The following is a 14,172-nucleotide window of genomic DNA, read 5'->3' as shown; positions in this document are numbered from 1 at the left end:
AAGGTGATGGGGTGGCCACTAACACAAAATATTGACACTTCAGGCAAGCTCACTTAGGGTGTACTCACTTTTGTTGCCAGCTATTTTGACAATAATGGCTGTATGTTGAGTAATTTTCAGGGGACACTAAATCTATACTGCTATACAAGCTGCACATTGACTACTCTAAAATACATCCAAGTTTCATTTCTATACATACTGTATAGTGTTTCTGACATACTGTATATATTTTTTTTTATTTATTTTTTTTTTGTGCAAAGAATTTATAGAAATCCATACTTTTATTTAGCAAGGATGCTTTAAATTGATTAAAAGTGATGATAAAGACTTTAGCTTAATAAATAATTTATAATGTTACAAAAGATTTCTATTTCAGATAAATGTTGTTTTTTGGAATGTTTTTGAGCTGCAAATCAGAATATTAGAATGATTTCTGAAGGATCGTGTGACTGAAGTAATGATGCTAAAAATTCATTATGATTTGTTTTATTATTTCTTTTGTGTGTGTGTGTGTGTTGTGGCATTTTAAGGCAATTTATTTGCTGCACTGCCTAATTTATGATGGTTTAAATAAATAAATATTATTAATTACTGTGTCCAGACAAGATTTTTCCGTGACTTCACTACAGTATTGGGAATCTAATAAAAATCACCATTAAATATAATGAGAATGACAAACTTGAAGTAAAATGTCCACTGTCAATACCGTAATTGTGCTTAATAACCTTTATGTATGCTCTTAATGCAAAATATGATTTATTTTGACCTGGAATGAGATTTGAAATTAAGTTTGCTTACAGGCTGTGTTTCTCTGTCTTTAGGAGACGCTCCATATTGCACTCCGGAGCAGTATAAGGAATGTGCAGATCCAGCTCTAGGTGAGAAATTGACCTCTTCTGTTCTGAAACGTTTCAGTCTAGAGGCCAATTCTCCTCGCTGAACCCATCCACTCCTCATTACTGATGTCTGAACCTGAGGCCATGATGGGACAGCTCGATTTATGACTTCTTCTAACCTCACTACCCACTTCCCCAGGCCTTTTCATACTTTATCATCTGTCCTTTTGTTTTTCGAGCCAGGATTTTTGAGTTTAAGATAAATGTTCTGTCGTCTTCTCCGGCTCTAGATTTTCTGGTGGAGAGAGACAATGACTTCTGCGTTTGCGACACGCCTTGCAACATGACGCGCTACGGCAAAGAGCTATCCTTCGTTAAGATCCCCAGCAAAGCTTCTGCCAAATACCTGGCCAAGAAATTCAACAAGACGGAGCAGTACATCGCGTGAGTTGTGCAAAAATTCAAGCCCAATTTTTAGGGTTTTCGGCCATGATGAAACATTTGTTGGTTTGTATTTCTGTCACGTTGCACTAGATATCTCAGAAAACTCTTTAAACCAAAACACTGATCAGTTTTGCTAGGCTGACATGGCGCAACTTTATCTGAGCACACTTAAAATAAGAAGGATTTACATAATTGGGAAAATTACTTGTTTTCAAAGAATGTTTCTGTTTCTGAGGTTATGTTTTAAGCGTAAACCTTAGTGAATTACAAAAAAAAAAAAAAAAAAATGACAGTTTGAAGAAATGTGTAATTTAAGGTTGTTTGTTATGCCCTGCATGTAACACCCCACTTGTTAAATTGTCCAGATTGGCAGATGTTTAGCGCCTCATCAGTAATTAACCGGGATCTTTGTCTGCTCTCATGCAAGATCCAGACAGCCAATCATCTGAACAGCTTAAAGACCAGACAACAGCATGGCAGACATGTAACACATCACTGCTTTGACAAACACGCTAAGAAATGTCAGGAAATGTCTCCACATCCGCAGCCATCTGGAACAGCACGAATCCTGATTAAGTTTACCGAGGGAGGTCAAGAAAGTTGCTGCATTTAGTTTGCTGTGTATTCTACAGGCAATTAAATTAGTTTGGGTGTTTTTTTTGTGTGTGTGTGTGTGTGTCAGCGTGTTATGAATAATTAACCAATTTGTGCCCAAATTTTTCTAAATGGTTTCATGCATATAGTCGTGTTAATACTGTCCTATGTGAGGATGTTCTGCATTTATTTTCCCCAGGTTTTACTTTTTTTTTTTTTTTTTCTTGAAAATTGTATTTGAATGTTCAGCAACTATAGTTGCCTGTGGGAAAATATGTTGTATGCACCCCTTCAGTGTCAAATTTGAATAGGAGGAAAACATTTGGTGTCAAATTCAAAATAAGTGCTGTCAACACCAAAAACAGCTAAAACCAGCTGGCCTTATTTTTGGCTGGCCTTAGCTAGTTTAAGCTGGAAGTAGCTGGTTCAGGACTGGTCAGGCTGGTTTTAGCTGGTTGTTTCAGCTGGTCTCCCAACCTGACCAGCTAAGAAAGTGGCCAAAAACCCTCTAAATCAAGAGCAGGTTGGATGGCCAGCTAAAACCAGCCTAAGCTGATTGGCTGGTCTTAGCTGGTCTTAGCTGGAAGTAGTTGATTTTAGCTGGTTTAGCTGGTTGTTCCAGCTGGTTTCCCCAACCAGACCAGCTAAGAAAATGGCTGAACCCCTCTAAAATCAACCTGCTGATCAGCTATGACCAGGCTGGATGACTAGTTAAAACTAGCCTAAGCTGATTGGCTGGTCTTAGCTAGTTTAAGCTGGAAGTAGCTGGTTTTAGCTGGTCTCCCACTCCCAGCCTGTCTAGGCTGGTCAGGCTGGTTTTAGCTGGTTGTTCCAGCTGGTCTCCAAGCCTGACCAGCTAAGAAAGTGGCCAAAAACCCTCTAAATCAAGAGCAGGTTGGATGGCCAGCTAAAACCAGCCTAAGCTGATTGGCTGGTCTTAGCTGGAAGTAGTTGATTTTAGCTGGTTTAGCTGGTTGTTCCAGCTGGTTTCCCCAACCAGACCAGCTAAGAAAATGGCCTAACCCCTCTAAAATCAACCTGCTGATCAGCTATGACCAGGCTGGATGACTAGTTAAAACTAGCCTAAGCTGATTGGCTGGTCTTAGCTAGTTTAAGCTGGAAGTAGCTGGTTTTAGCTGGTCTCCCACTCCCAGCCTGTCTAGGCTGGTCAGGCTGGTTTTAGCTGGTTGTTCCAGCTGGTCTCCAAGCCTGACCAGCTAAGAAAGTGGCCAAAAACCCTCTAAATCAAGAGCAGGTTGGATGGCCAGCTAAAACCAGCCTAAGCTGATTGGCTGGTCTTAGCTGGAAGTAGTTGATTTTAGCTGGTTTAGCTGGTTGTTCCAGCTGGTTTCCCCAACCAGACCAGCTAAGAAAATGGCCTAACCCCTCTAAAATCAACCTGCTGATCAGCTATGACCAGGCTGGATGACTAGTTAAAACTAGCCTAAGCTGATTGGCTGGTCTTAGCTAGTTTAAGCTGGAAGTAGCTGGTTTTAGCTGGTCTCCCACTCCCAGCCTGTCTAGGCTGGTCAGGCTGGTTTTAGCTGGTTGTTCCAGCTGGTCTCCAAGCCTGACCAGCTAAGAAAGTGGCCAAAAACCCTCTAAATCAAGAGCAGGTTGGATGGCCAGCTAAAACCAGCCTAAGCTGATTGGCTGGTCTTAGCTGGAAGTAGTTGATTTTAGCTGGTTTAGCTGGTTGTTCCAGCTGGTTTCCCCAACCAGACCAGCTAAGAAAATGGCCTAACCCCTCTAAAATCAACCTGCTGATCAGCTATGACCAGGCTGGATGACTAGTTAAAACTAGCCTAAGCTGATTGGCTGGTCTTAGCTAGTTTAAGCTGGAAGTAGCTGGTTTTAGCTGGTCTCCCACTCCCAGCCTGTCTAGGCTGGTCAGGCTGGTTTTAGCTGGTTGTTCCAGCTGGTCTCCAAGCCTGACCAGCTAAGAAAGTGGCCAAAAACCCTCTAAATCAAGAGCAGGTTGGATGGCCAGCTAAAACCAGCCTAAGCTGATTGGCTGGTCTTAGCTGGAAGTAGTTGATTTTAGCTGGTTTAGCTGGTTGTTCCAGCTGGTTTCCCCAACCAGACCAGCTAAGAAAATGGCCTAACCCCTCTAAAATCAACCTGCTGATCAGCTATGACCAGGCTGGATGACTAGTTAAAACTAGCCTAAGCTGATTGGCTGGTCTTAGCTAGTTTAAGCTGGAAGTAGCTGGTTTTAGCTGGTCTCCCACTCCCAGCCTGTCTAGGCTGGTCAGGCTGGTTTTAGCTGGTTGTTCCAGCTGGTCTCCAAGCCTGACCAGCTAAGAAAGTGGCCAAAAACCCTCTAAATCAAGAGCAGGTTGGATGGCCAGCTAAAACCAGCCTAAGCTGATTGGCTGGTCTTAGCTGGAAGTAGTTGATTTTAGCTTGTTTAGCTGGTTGTTCCAGCTGGTTTCCCAAACCAGACCAGCTAAGAAAATGGCCTAACCCCCCTAAAACCAGCCTGTTGACCAGCTAAGATCAGGCTGGATGACCAGCTAAAACCAGCCTAAGCTGGAAGTAGCTGGTTTAGCTGGTCTCCCATTTGTCTAGGCTGGTCAGGCTGGTTTTAGCTGGTTGTTCCAGCTGGTCTCCAAGCCTGACCAGCTAAGAAAGTGGCCAAAAACCCTCTAAATCAAGAGCAGGTTGGATGGCCAGCTAAAACCAGCCTAAGCTGATTGGCTGGTCTTAGCTGGAAGTAGTTGATTTTAGCTGGTTTAGCTGGTTGTTCCAGCTGGTTTCCCCAACCAGACCAGCTAAGAAAATGGCCTAACCCCTCTAAAATCAACCTGCTGATCAGCTATGACCAGGCTGGATGACTAGTTAAAACCAGTTTTCAAGCTGATTGGCTGGTCTTAGCTAGTTTAAGCTGGAAGTAGCTGGTTTTAGCTGGTCTCCCACTCCCAGCCTGTCTAGGCTGGTCAGGCTGGTTTTAGCTGGTTGTTCCAGCTGGTCTCCAAGCCTGACCAGCTAAGAAAGTGGCCAAAAACCCTCTAAAAACAGCCTGGCTGGATGACCAGCTAAAAGCAGCCAAAGCTGGAAGTAGCTGGTTGTTCCAGCTTTTTTCCCATCCAGACCAGCTAAGGAAGTGGCCAAAACCCCTCTAAAACCAGCCTGTTGACCAGCTAAGATCAGGCTGGATGACCATCTAAAACCAGCCTAAGCTGGAAGTAGCTGGTTTAGCTGGTCTCCCATATGCGAACCCAATAAAGCTACATCTAGCTTACAATCATTTTAATATGAAAACACAACAGACAACAAATCCATTTGTCTTAAAGTGGTGGAACATAACAACATGTTGATTTTGTTAACATTATGCTAACAACATGTTACCACAATTAAAATGTCAAAGGAAGTAGGACATTGACAGCCTCATGTGACAGGAAGTCAATGCCTTTTTTTCTTCTTAAAATTCTTTATTTGTTTATTTGCTTGCAAGTCATTGAGACATAGATAACATCTGAAAAATACTTAAAAAGGGAAAATGACAGCTATGAACTGCAGTGGGCCTGAATGGGTTAAGTGGTGTATGTTATTCCAAAGGAGGAAAAGGCTTCTCAAACTTATCAAAATAAAACAACTCTTCTTTTCAGCTATTAGTTCAGTGAAATGGTTTGCACCGTTTTATGTTGGCATAACAATAATTTGTGAAATTATTATGCCAGCCTAAATGCATAAAACTGTGAGAATCAGAATTTGATGAAACCTTTTCTAATATTTGCATTTGCAGAAGAACTATTATTTGCAGTATTTTGCATATAGAAAATGAAAAGAGAAGCCAAGTGGAACAATAGTAAATTATTTGCAGTATTTCACATTCAGAACAGGAAAAGACAAGTTACTGAAGAACTTGGGGGAATTTAATCTTCTGAACGCAACGGGTGAATGCCTCTGTTTAGTTTTCTGCTTGTTCCCGAAGATATTGATGACTATCCAGTGAAAAGATTCAAAATCAGATCTCTGTCATGGTTTTTCAAATTTAGGAAATGAATGATACGTAATATTAAATCTGCCATCATCTATTTGTCTTTGAAAGTAATAGGGTTATGTATTAATCTAACCCAGATGATGTAACGTCTGGGTTATAAATGGAGAAGATGATGGGTTTTTTTTTAATACTTGGTTTGAAAGTAGCACCTCATTACTATTCCTTGATAAACCTGCTGTGAAAGAACCATTAAGGCTAACCTTTTTAGTGTTTTTGGCTTTTAGGTAGCTTCGAAAAGCTTGGGCAAACACTTGTAAAATAACCGCAGCTGTCGCCTGTAGCTTAATTAAACTTCTAATATGTATTCAGAGGGGACCAACTGGCAGTAAATGTGTAGGAATCTCCTTAATAAAAACTCCATTTATTTTCTTTTTAAAAACTTGAGTAAATTATAGCAATATGATACAAAGTCTAAAGTACCACGGCTTGATGTGGAGAAACGTAACAGATACACACAGAATCAACTCCAGCTGTGTCTAAAATGGCCCGAGGTCTCCGCTGGCTTGACTCCAACCATCTGCTTACAGCAGTGGAAGATTAGGGAATGAAATGCTGTGAAATTGGCAGGGATTGTGGATCGATGCTTGGAAGATAGTGGGAAAGATTGGGAGGCTTGTGGAAGAAAATGCAGTAGGGGTGTCCTCACCTTTTCCTTCTGTTCTGCCCTTTAGAGAAAACATCCTGGTGCTGGACATCTTTTTTGAGGCCCTGAACTATGAGACCATTGAGCAGAAGAAAGCCTACGAGTTAGCCGGCCTTCTTGGTGAGTGGTGATGTCTGATTGACAAACCTTGAAATCATTTATTCCAAGTGTTGTTTCACTGCAGACACCATGTAAAAACAATAACCCTTTACAAAAACAGCTTAAGTCAAACTACAGTTAATTTGCTTACAGTTGAGGGCAAAAGTTTGCATCCCCTTTTCAGAATTTGACCAATGTTTTTGTTTATTTAGTACTGACTTGAATAAGATATTTCACATTACAGATTTAAGGTTTACATATAGTCATGGAAAATAATAGCTGAATTTATAAAAATGACCTGGTTCAAAAGTTTACATCCCCTTGATCCTTAATACTGTGTTCTTACCTGAATGATCCACAGCTGTTTTTTTTTTTAATGATATTTGTTCATGAGTCCCTTGTTTGTCCTAAACAGTTAACCTGCCCGATGTTCTTCAGAAAAATCCTTCAGGTCCCACAAATTCTTTGCTTTTCCAGCATTTGTGTGTATTTGAACCCTTTCCAATAATGCCTGTATGATATTGAGATCCATCTTTTCACACTGATGACAAATGGAGTCATATGCAATTATTACAGAAGGTTCAAACACTCACTGATGCTCCAGAAGGCAAAAACATGCATTTAGGGTAAATGTAACTTATTTTGTCTTCTGGGAAACATCTAACTATCTTCTGTAGCCTCTGAAGGGCAATACTAAATGAAAAAAATATGATATTTAGGCAACATGAGCAAATGTACACATCTCCATTCTGTTTAAAAGTGTCAGTGTGAAAAGATGGATCTCAAAATCATACAGGCATTGTTGGAAAGGATTCAAATACACAGAAGTGCTAGAAAATCAAAACAATTGTGGGACCTTAGGGATTTTTCTGATGAACAGCAGGCATTTTCACTGTTCAGGACAAACAAGGGACCCTTGAACAACTATCACTAAACAAAACAAACAAAAAAACACAGCTGTGGATCATTTAGGTAACAACACAGTATTAAGAATCAAGGGGATGTAAACAGGGTCATTTTTTATGAATTCAACTATTATTTTCTCTTGTGGGCTATATGTAAACATCTCTTATGGCAAATATCTTATTCAGCTCAGTACTAAATAAACATTAACATGCATTATGTATGATCCCTCCTGTTTTGGTCAAATACTTTACATTTTGGAGATTCTGAAAGGGGGATGTAACTGTATAGTGGCTCTAAACTGAAAGAGCCCAAAGACCATGAAGTACTCAAACATCAAAAAATTAGAGCAGCTTGTAATTGTATCATTTGTTTATGCATGATATGTTGCAAAGCTTGTTTGTTTGTTCCTGAGGCTAATTACTGAACTCTTTCAGGTGACATTGGCGGACAGATGGGGCTGTTCATCGGTGCCAGTATCTTAACCATCCTGGAGCTCTTTGATTATCTGTATGAGGTAAGACCTCCACGACTCAATCCAAACCTGCGCCTGCTATTTCTTCTTTTCTCAATGTATTAAAGACCATTCAGAGATAACTTCCTTAAAACTTGACAGCTGTGGAAATTTCTGTCACTCAGAATTGCACATTTCTCCTTTGCCCCGTAATCGTGTTTGATGTGACCTTCACAAAAGCACCATTGGAGCTCTGTTCAACTCCACTCGAGGCTCTTTTGCCACACTCAGCATCTGAATGAACAGATCTGAGCGTAAATATATTATTACCTTTCAAGCCTTGGCTCGGGATGTGATTGCTTTCAAGATATCAAAACCTAAAGGCGAAGGGTGGAATTATCCCTTGATTGGAAAAATTGTCATCGGATGTGATAATAGGCAATCCAGCAGGCAAGCAAGCAGAACAGTGCGGAAGCAAACTACTAGAGTCTTATTCAACGCAAGCCGAGGACTCAGTGTTGTTGGCAGATGCAGTGCTTCAGGCATTACGAAGAAATCATTCCGGTGTGTATGCACACACTCTGTCATTAGCATCTTAATCAACATATCGTCTGCTAAGAATATTGTCCTCCGAACTTCTGTTGAAGATGACTGATTACCATTGGTCTCATTTGCAGAAGTATGGCAAACTTGGGTGGGCGATGTTGTGCAAAAAGTGTTGCAATATGATTCTCTCAATTTCCAGCATTTGACCATATGGCCATTTTTTCAAACTGATTTAAAATAGAGAAAAATTACCTATGCGCTAGAGTTCATAAATCATCACACTGCTCATGATTTTGCTTAATGCTATATTGCCAAACTCCCAATCTTACTATGCATCAAAACATACGACTCTAAATCCAGCGAGACAGTGCTAGAAGAGCTATTTTTCTTGTCTGTTGTCCCGAGCACTCCTTGGGTATCTTTGTATGGCAGTGATTGATAACAGATCACATGATGTTTTCCAGGAAGCGCTGACTTGCACCTCTGTGCTACAGACTCGCATCAGTTTTTGGAAAACAAAAGCCAAGGCACAAGCATTCAAGGTGTTCCTGTTGGAAAATAAAATGGACATACAATGAGATGTGAAAGGGATAGTTCACCTTAGAATTAAAAATCTATCATAACTGACTTACCTGAATGTCATTTTAAACCTGTAATTTTTTCTTTTTTCAGCAGAATGCTGCTTCAGTTTGAGCATTTATGTTAAAATGATTGCATTCACACATTGGACACAGTTGATCTCATCATTCCCAATGAAGAAATGAGATGTTTTTGATGCCTTCATCAGAAAGAAAGAGAGAAACAATATGAAACCACCCAATATTCATGTTTTATTCTGAACTAAATTAAATTTGTATGTACATACCTTTTAGGAGATCTTGAAAGTAGTGACCAAGGCCTGGGAAAGTCTTCTGAAGCAATACGGCAGTTTTTCTTATTTAGCAAGTGAGGCATTTAAGTCATTTTTAGTGATTTATCATCCTCAGAATAGTGCTTTCATTGGGGGTTATTTACCCAGAACCATTCTTGTGGAAAATATAAATAAATCTAGCCATGCACCAATTCTGATAAATTGACACTCCACGTGAAATGTCCCAAGAGTCTGGTTCAGACTCAACGGCTGGCTCTGAGTATCGCCAGTGACATTAGAACACAGATGGAAGACAGGCTGTCAAAAATGGCAGGTGGAAGCTGGCGTCATTTGCAGGAAATGAGACACAAATACTGTCAGTTCCAGGACTTGTGTTTGTGTAATCTGGCTGGTTTAAACTGACTTCTGGTACATGACAGGCGAAAGCCAATAACAAACAATACATCATCCATCCATCATGTTGTTCTGAGTGTCAGGAGGTCCTGACGGGAATTAGGGGGAAATGCCCCAGTTACGTGTTCAGATCTAGTACTTCATATCGTTTCTGTCAATCTCTAGTAAAGCAGCGCTTGGGGAGAGAGGAAAATTCTGACTTCCTGGAAATGTTCTGACAGTGTGTTTTACTCAGGAAACCAAGATGCAAACAGGACTTGGCTAGTCATACATCTACAAACCCAAGAGTTTTCAGTTCCATCCATCCACGTCTGCTATCCTAATCTCACAATGGATGTTCTTCTTCAGTTATAAGTTTGTGTTAACGTTTGCTTTTCTGATTTGCTTCAGATAAAATTTCCAAGTAGATCAAAACCTTCGAAATAGCTCTCCTCATGACCATTCACTGCAGATATCGTAGTGCGAAGTGAACAGCAGGTTTGTTTTCTCTTTTCAAAGGTGATCAAGTTCAAACTGTGTCGCTGCACCAAGAAGAAACACCAGCGGAGCAACAACAACGAGCGAGGAGCCGTTCTCAGCCTGGACGATGTGAAGCGTCACGTCAGTAACTATCACACCAGTATCTGTGCTGGCTGATAAACTCATACTTGAGGACAATAAAGATTATGTTCAGAATAGTATACTTCCATACTACCCATACTATATCTGCAGTATGCAGTTTTTTAACTGGAAGACCAACTATGTTATATTCCGATAGAACAGGGGGCACTGCATGAGGAGCTACATCCCACAATGCACCATTCTCAGCTTGCTGTTCCATTGCCAGAAATAGTTATATCATCTGGGTTTTTTTTAGATATTAATTGATTAGACTTACAAAAGTTCCAACCCCATCTCATAGCAATTCGTATATATTTTACGAGGTGGCTTCGTACGCCCTAACTCATACCAGTTCATACTTTTTTGATAAATTGTACATATTATGAGTTCCTAAATTCATATGTATTTGTACAAATGACCTACCCCTAACCCTCGCCCCTACACTAGACTGTCACTGGGGTCTAGACAAATCGTATAAAATCATACAAGTACGGTCGCATGAGTTCGTACCAATTAGCCACCTCTTAAAATACGTACAAATCGGTTGTGAGAGAGCGTTGGCAGTTCAGACATTGTTACACAAAATTGTAGGGCTGCCCTCAACTGAAGATGTTTCTTGTTGACCAGTAGTCGTTCATTTTAAACATTAGTTGACTTTTAGTCGCATGTTTATTAATAAACCATATAAATCATAATAATGAGCCTTTAATTGCCTTAATAGCCTTATAAGTGCTTAAGCACATGCAAAAAAGCTTCTTTGTTTTAGTCTTAAGAGATGAAGTTGGCGACACTGACTTGCACCTGTGTGCATGTTTCATGCGAATTACATGATCTGAGAATATTTGTTTCTATGTGAATTGGTTCATTTAAAAGTAGACATTTCACTCTCTATAGATATATTTTTCATGTCTGTAAGGCAAGTATACAGAGTTTCGCACTTAAGTTCACAGAGACCGAGATGGCAGAAAGTGCATCCTGTTAGCTTACATTATTTTACAAAAGCGCAATGTTTCATTGGTATTGTGAGATTTGAAAGATGTCTGACCAGAAATTATAGAATATTTTAAGAGCAAGTGACCACACCGGCGCCTCCATCTGTCATGCAGTGAGCATGCTACTATTCAGCTTCCACACTCTGCACAAATACTTAAATAGAGCACATTTTCTAGCTTAACAATAGATTGAGCTGCCATGTAAAGTTGCTACTTCATACATCTTTCAGATAAAAAGCCCTATTTGAGGTCGATGAAAGATCATTGAGCCATTGGACGTCCTGCCCAATGTACTGTATTACCACATAGACCAGCCGTTAACCATCTGTCCGTCACGGACTGCGTGACTTTGCCACTTCCTGTGGATTTTTTTTTCCTGCGACTAATGCAATTTTGGTCGACCAAGCTTCTTCTCATCGACTAACAGTTAGTTGACTATTAGTTGGGCAGCCCTACACAATTTTATTTGAAATTGATGGTAACAGGAAGCCACTCGCTAAATTTGCATGCATAAAAATTATGTTTGAAATAGTTATTCATACTGAAATAGCTTCATACTGGGTAGTTTCACATGCTACATTTTGCCTCACTGTAGATGGTATTCAGTTCACACTGTGTCATTTCTGATTTTCTCTGTTTCCTCTCAGGCTCCCTGTGAAAACCTTCGTACCCCGTCGACCTACCCAGCCAACATGCTACCTCACCATCCTGGCCAGGGCAACTTCGAAGACTTCACCTGTTGAGCGTAAAGCAAGAGCGGCCTGTCTGACAGAGAACAACCAAAGCTGACCACATCAGTACGGACCCCGTTCACAACCGGACATTACAGAACAACCTGGATCTGCGATACACTGGAAAACCACCATGTCTTGACATATCCAGACATCGGAGGAATGGTACCGATTGACAAAGTATATTTTCACTAACACGTTCCATGGAAAACTTTTGATGTTTTTTGAACATTTCAAGGAAATACTGCCTCAAAAACGAAACTCCTTGAAGCCTAAGAAATTACACATTACGTGACTTGGACATCGAATAGCTTTCCGCAGCTGGACCCTGATGCCTTTTGTGTACATAGTGACGGCTCTAAACTGTCTTAAGACCAGTGGCTTACGTAGGTCAGTAGATGAATATAGCGCTTATTCACTGTATGTAGCCTCATTAGTCTCATCTGCTGGATCGATTCAGCCTCAGTGTATCTCAGAATGTAACTTGCCGAACAAGGTGGACCACTACAAGCGTCAAAGAGGGGGATAATTTCGGGACGCTGGAGGGGTCAGGTCCCATATGACATTGTGTTACAGGTCTCATCTTGTAAATGCATGCTGGTCGTCCTGTGCATGTTTTTAGTTTTATTTAGCAATCATTATTACTATCGCCAAGTTTGCCTCAATTATATACAAGGGTTGGAAGATGGTGTAAAGATTTTTGTGTGAATATGCGTGTGTGCGCAGGTTTAGCTGTTCTTGTTTCTCAATGTTTCTCAATGACCCCAGAAGAATAGCAATCTGGTAAAAGCCCCTTTCTACAAGGATACAACGGTGTTAAAAGAAATGGAACAATTTATAAATTCATATCTAAAAATGCCAAAATGTTATTTTAAGTTTATTTCCGTCCGTTGTATAATTAATATAATTGACTAACAAGAAATCTGAATGAGAAGTCCCCAAAATCATACAGAGGCCTCAAAAGGTATTTGGACACTTAAGTTATTCTGACAAATGTGTGCAAGTTTTTGCATTAGATTACACATAAAAAATGCTGCAGGGTTTTGGCGGACTTTAGTGGATTTATTAACTACTGCAACAAACACTTACTTAATTAGTTTGTGGCTGACTAAATGACATTCAGGCATTTGTAAGTGTAACATAAATAAGTTCACTTCCAGAATAAAAATACCCCTGATAATTTACTCACCCCAATGTCATCCAAGATGTTCATGTCTTTCTTTCTTCAGTTGTAAAGAAATGAAGGTGTGTGAGGAAAGCCTTCCGGGATTGTTCTCCATATAGTGGACTTCAATGGTGGCCAATGGGTTGAAGGTCCAAATTGCAGTTTTAATGCAGCTTCAAAGATCTCAGGTGAGGAATATAGGTCTTATCAAGCAAAATGATTAGTCATTTTCTAAAGGAAAGTAAATTTTCTATACTTTTTGACCACAAATGCTCACTTTGCAGTAGCTCTGCGTTTACGCATTGCGTAACCATGTTGCAAAAGTCAAGCATAGTTAGCTCTTCAGCTGTGTACTTCTGTTTAAAAAAGGTAGGGCATCGTTTTACCTCGTTTTTTTTTTTTTAGAAATTGACAAATCATTTCTCTAGATAAGACCCTTTTCCTCGGCTGGATCGTGTAGAGTCCTTCAAAGCCGTATTGGACCTTAACCCATTGGCCACCATTGAAGTCCACTATATGGAGAAAAATCCTAGAATGTTCTCCTTCTTGGACCTATCTTGGATAACATAGGGGTAAGTAAATTGTCAGGAAATTTGTGTTCTGGAAGTGAACTGATCCTTTAAGTGTCCAAAGGCTTAGGGCTAATGATTGTTTATGTGTGCACGAAGGTGTGACTGAACACGAATGTTTGTGAAAATGTTTCATTGTTTACGTGGTGTTGCTGGTCTGTTCCTGGTTGAAAGTCTTTCCGGGATCAGGAATGTAACAAACCAAAGAGTTTGTATCACTGGGTGGACCAGACGATCACTCAAAGAGCGCACCAGTTATGAAAGATAACTATTGTACTTGTGCGTACGTATGTGTGCATGGACAGGGTGGGCCATTTATATGGATA

At 40.2% G+C, this 14,172-nt stretch overlaps 1 protein-coding gene across 3 annotated transcripts in view; it reads left to right on the top strand.

Moving 5' to 3' along the window:
• Window positions 1–13,175, top strand: part of asic1b (acid-sensing (proton-gated) ion channel 1b) — a 61,550-nt gene extending 48,375 nt beyond the window's left edge. For 2 of the 3 annotated variants that reach the window (XM_073843924.1, XM_073843925.1), the window contains exons 5-10: window positions 822–878; window positions 1,127–1,280; window positions 6,552–6,643; window positions 7,963–8,042; window positions 10,288–10,389; window positions 12,029–13,175. In XM_073843924.1, the coding sequence (XP_073700025.1) occupies window positions 822–878; window positions 1,127–1,280; window positions 6,552–6,643; window positions 7,963–8,042; window positions 10,288–10,389; window positions 12,029–12,124 (581 nt within the window). In that variant the 3' untranslated portion in view covers window positions 12,125–13,175. Of the gene's footprint in view, window positions 1–821; window positions 879–1,126; window positions 1,281–6,551; window positions 6,644–7,962; window positions 8,043–10,287; window positions 10,394–12,028 lie in introns of all 3 variants that reach the window. The other variant, XM_073843927.1, reaches the window with a different exon arrangement.
• The last annotated feature ends 997 nt before the right edge of the window (window positions 13,176–14,172 follow it).

Source organism: Garra rufa, chromosome 7 (genome assembly GCF_049309525.1).
Source record: "Garra rufa chromosome 7, GarRuf1.0, whole genome shotgun sequence".
Lineage (NCBI taxonomy): Eukaryota > Metazoa > Chordata > Actinopteri > Cypriniformes > Cyprinidae > Garra > Garra rufa.
The sequence above is the reverse complement of the archived record's forward strand: the minus strand, read 5'-3'. Positions and strand labels throughout refer to the sequence as shown.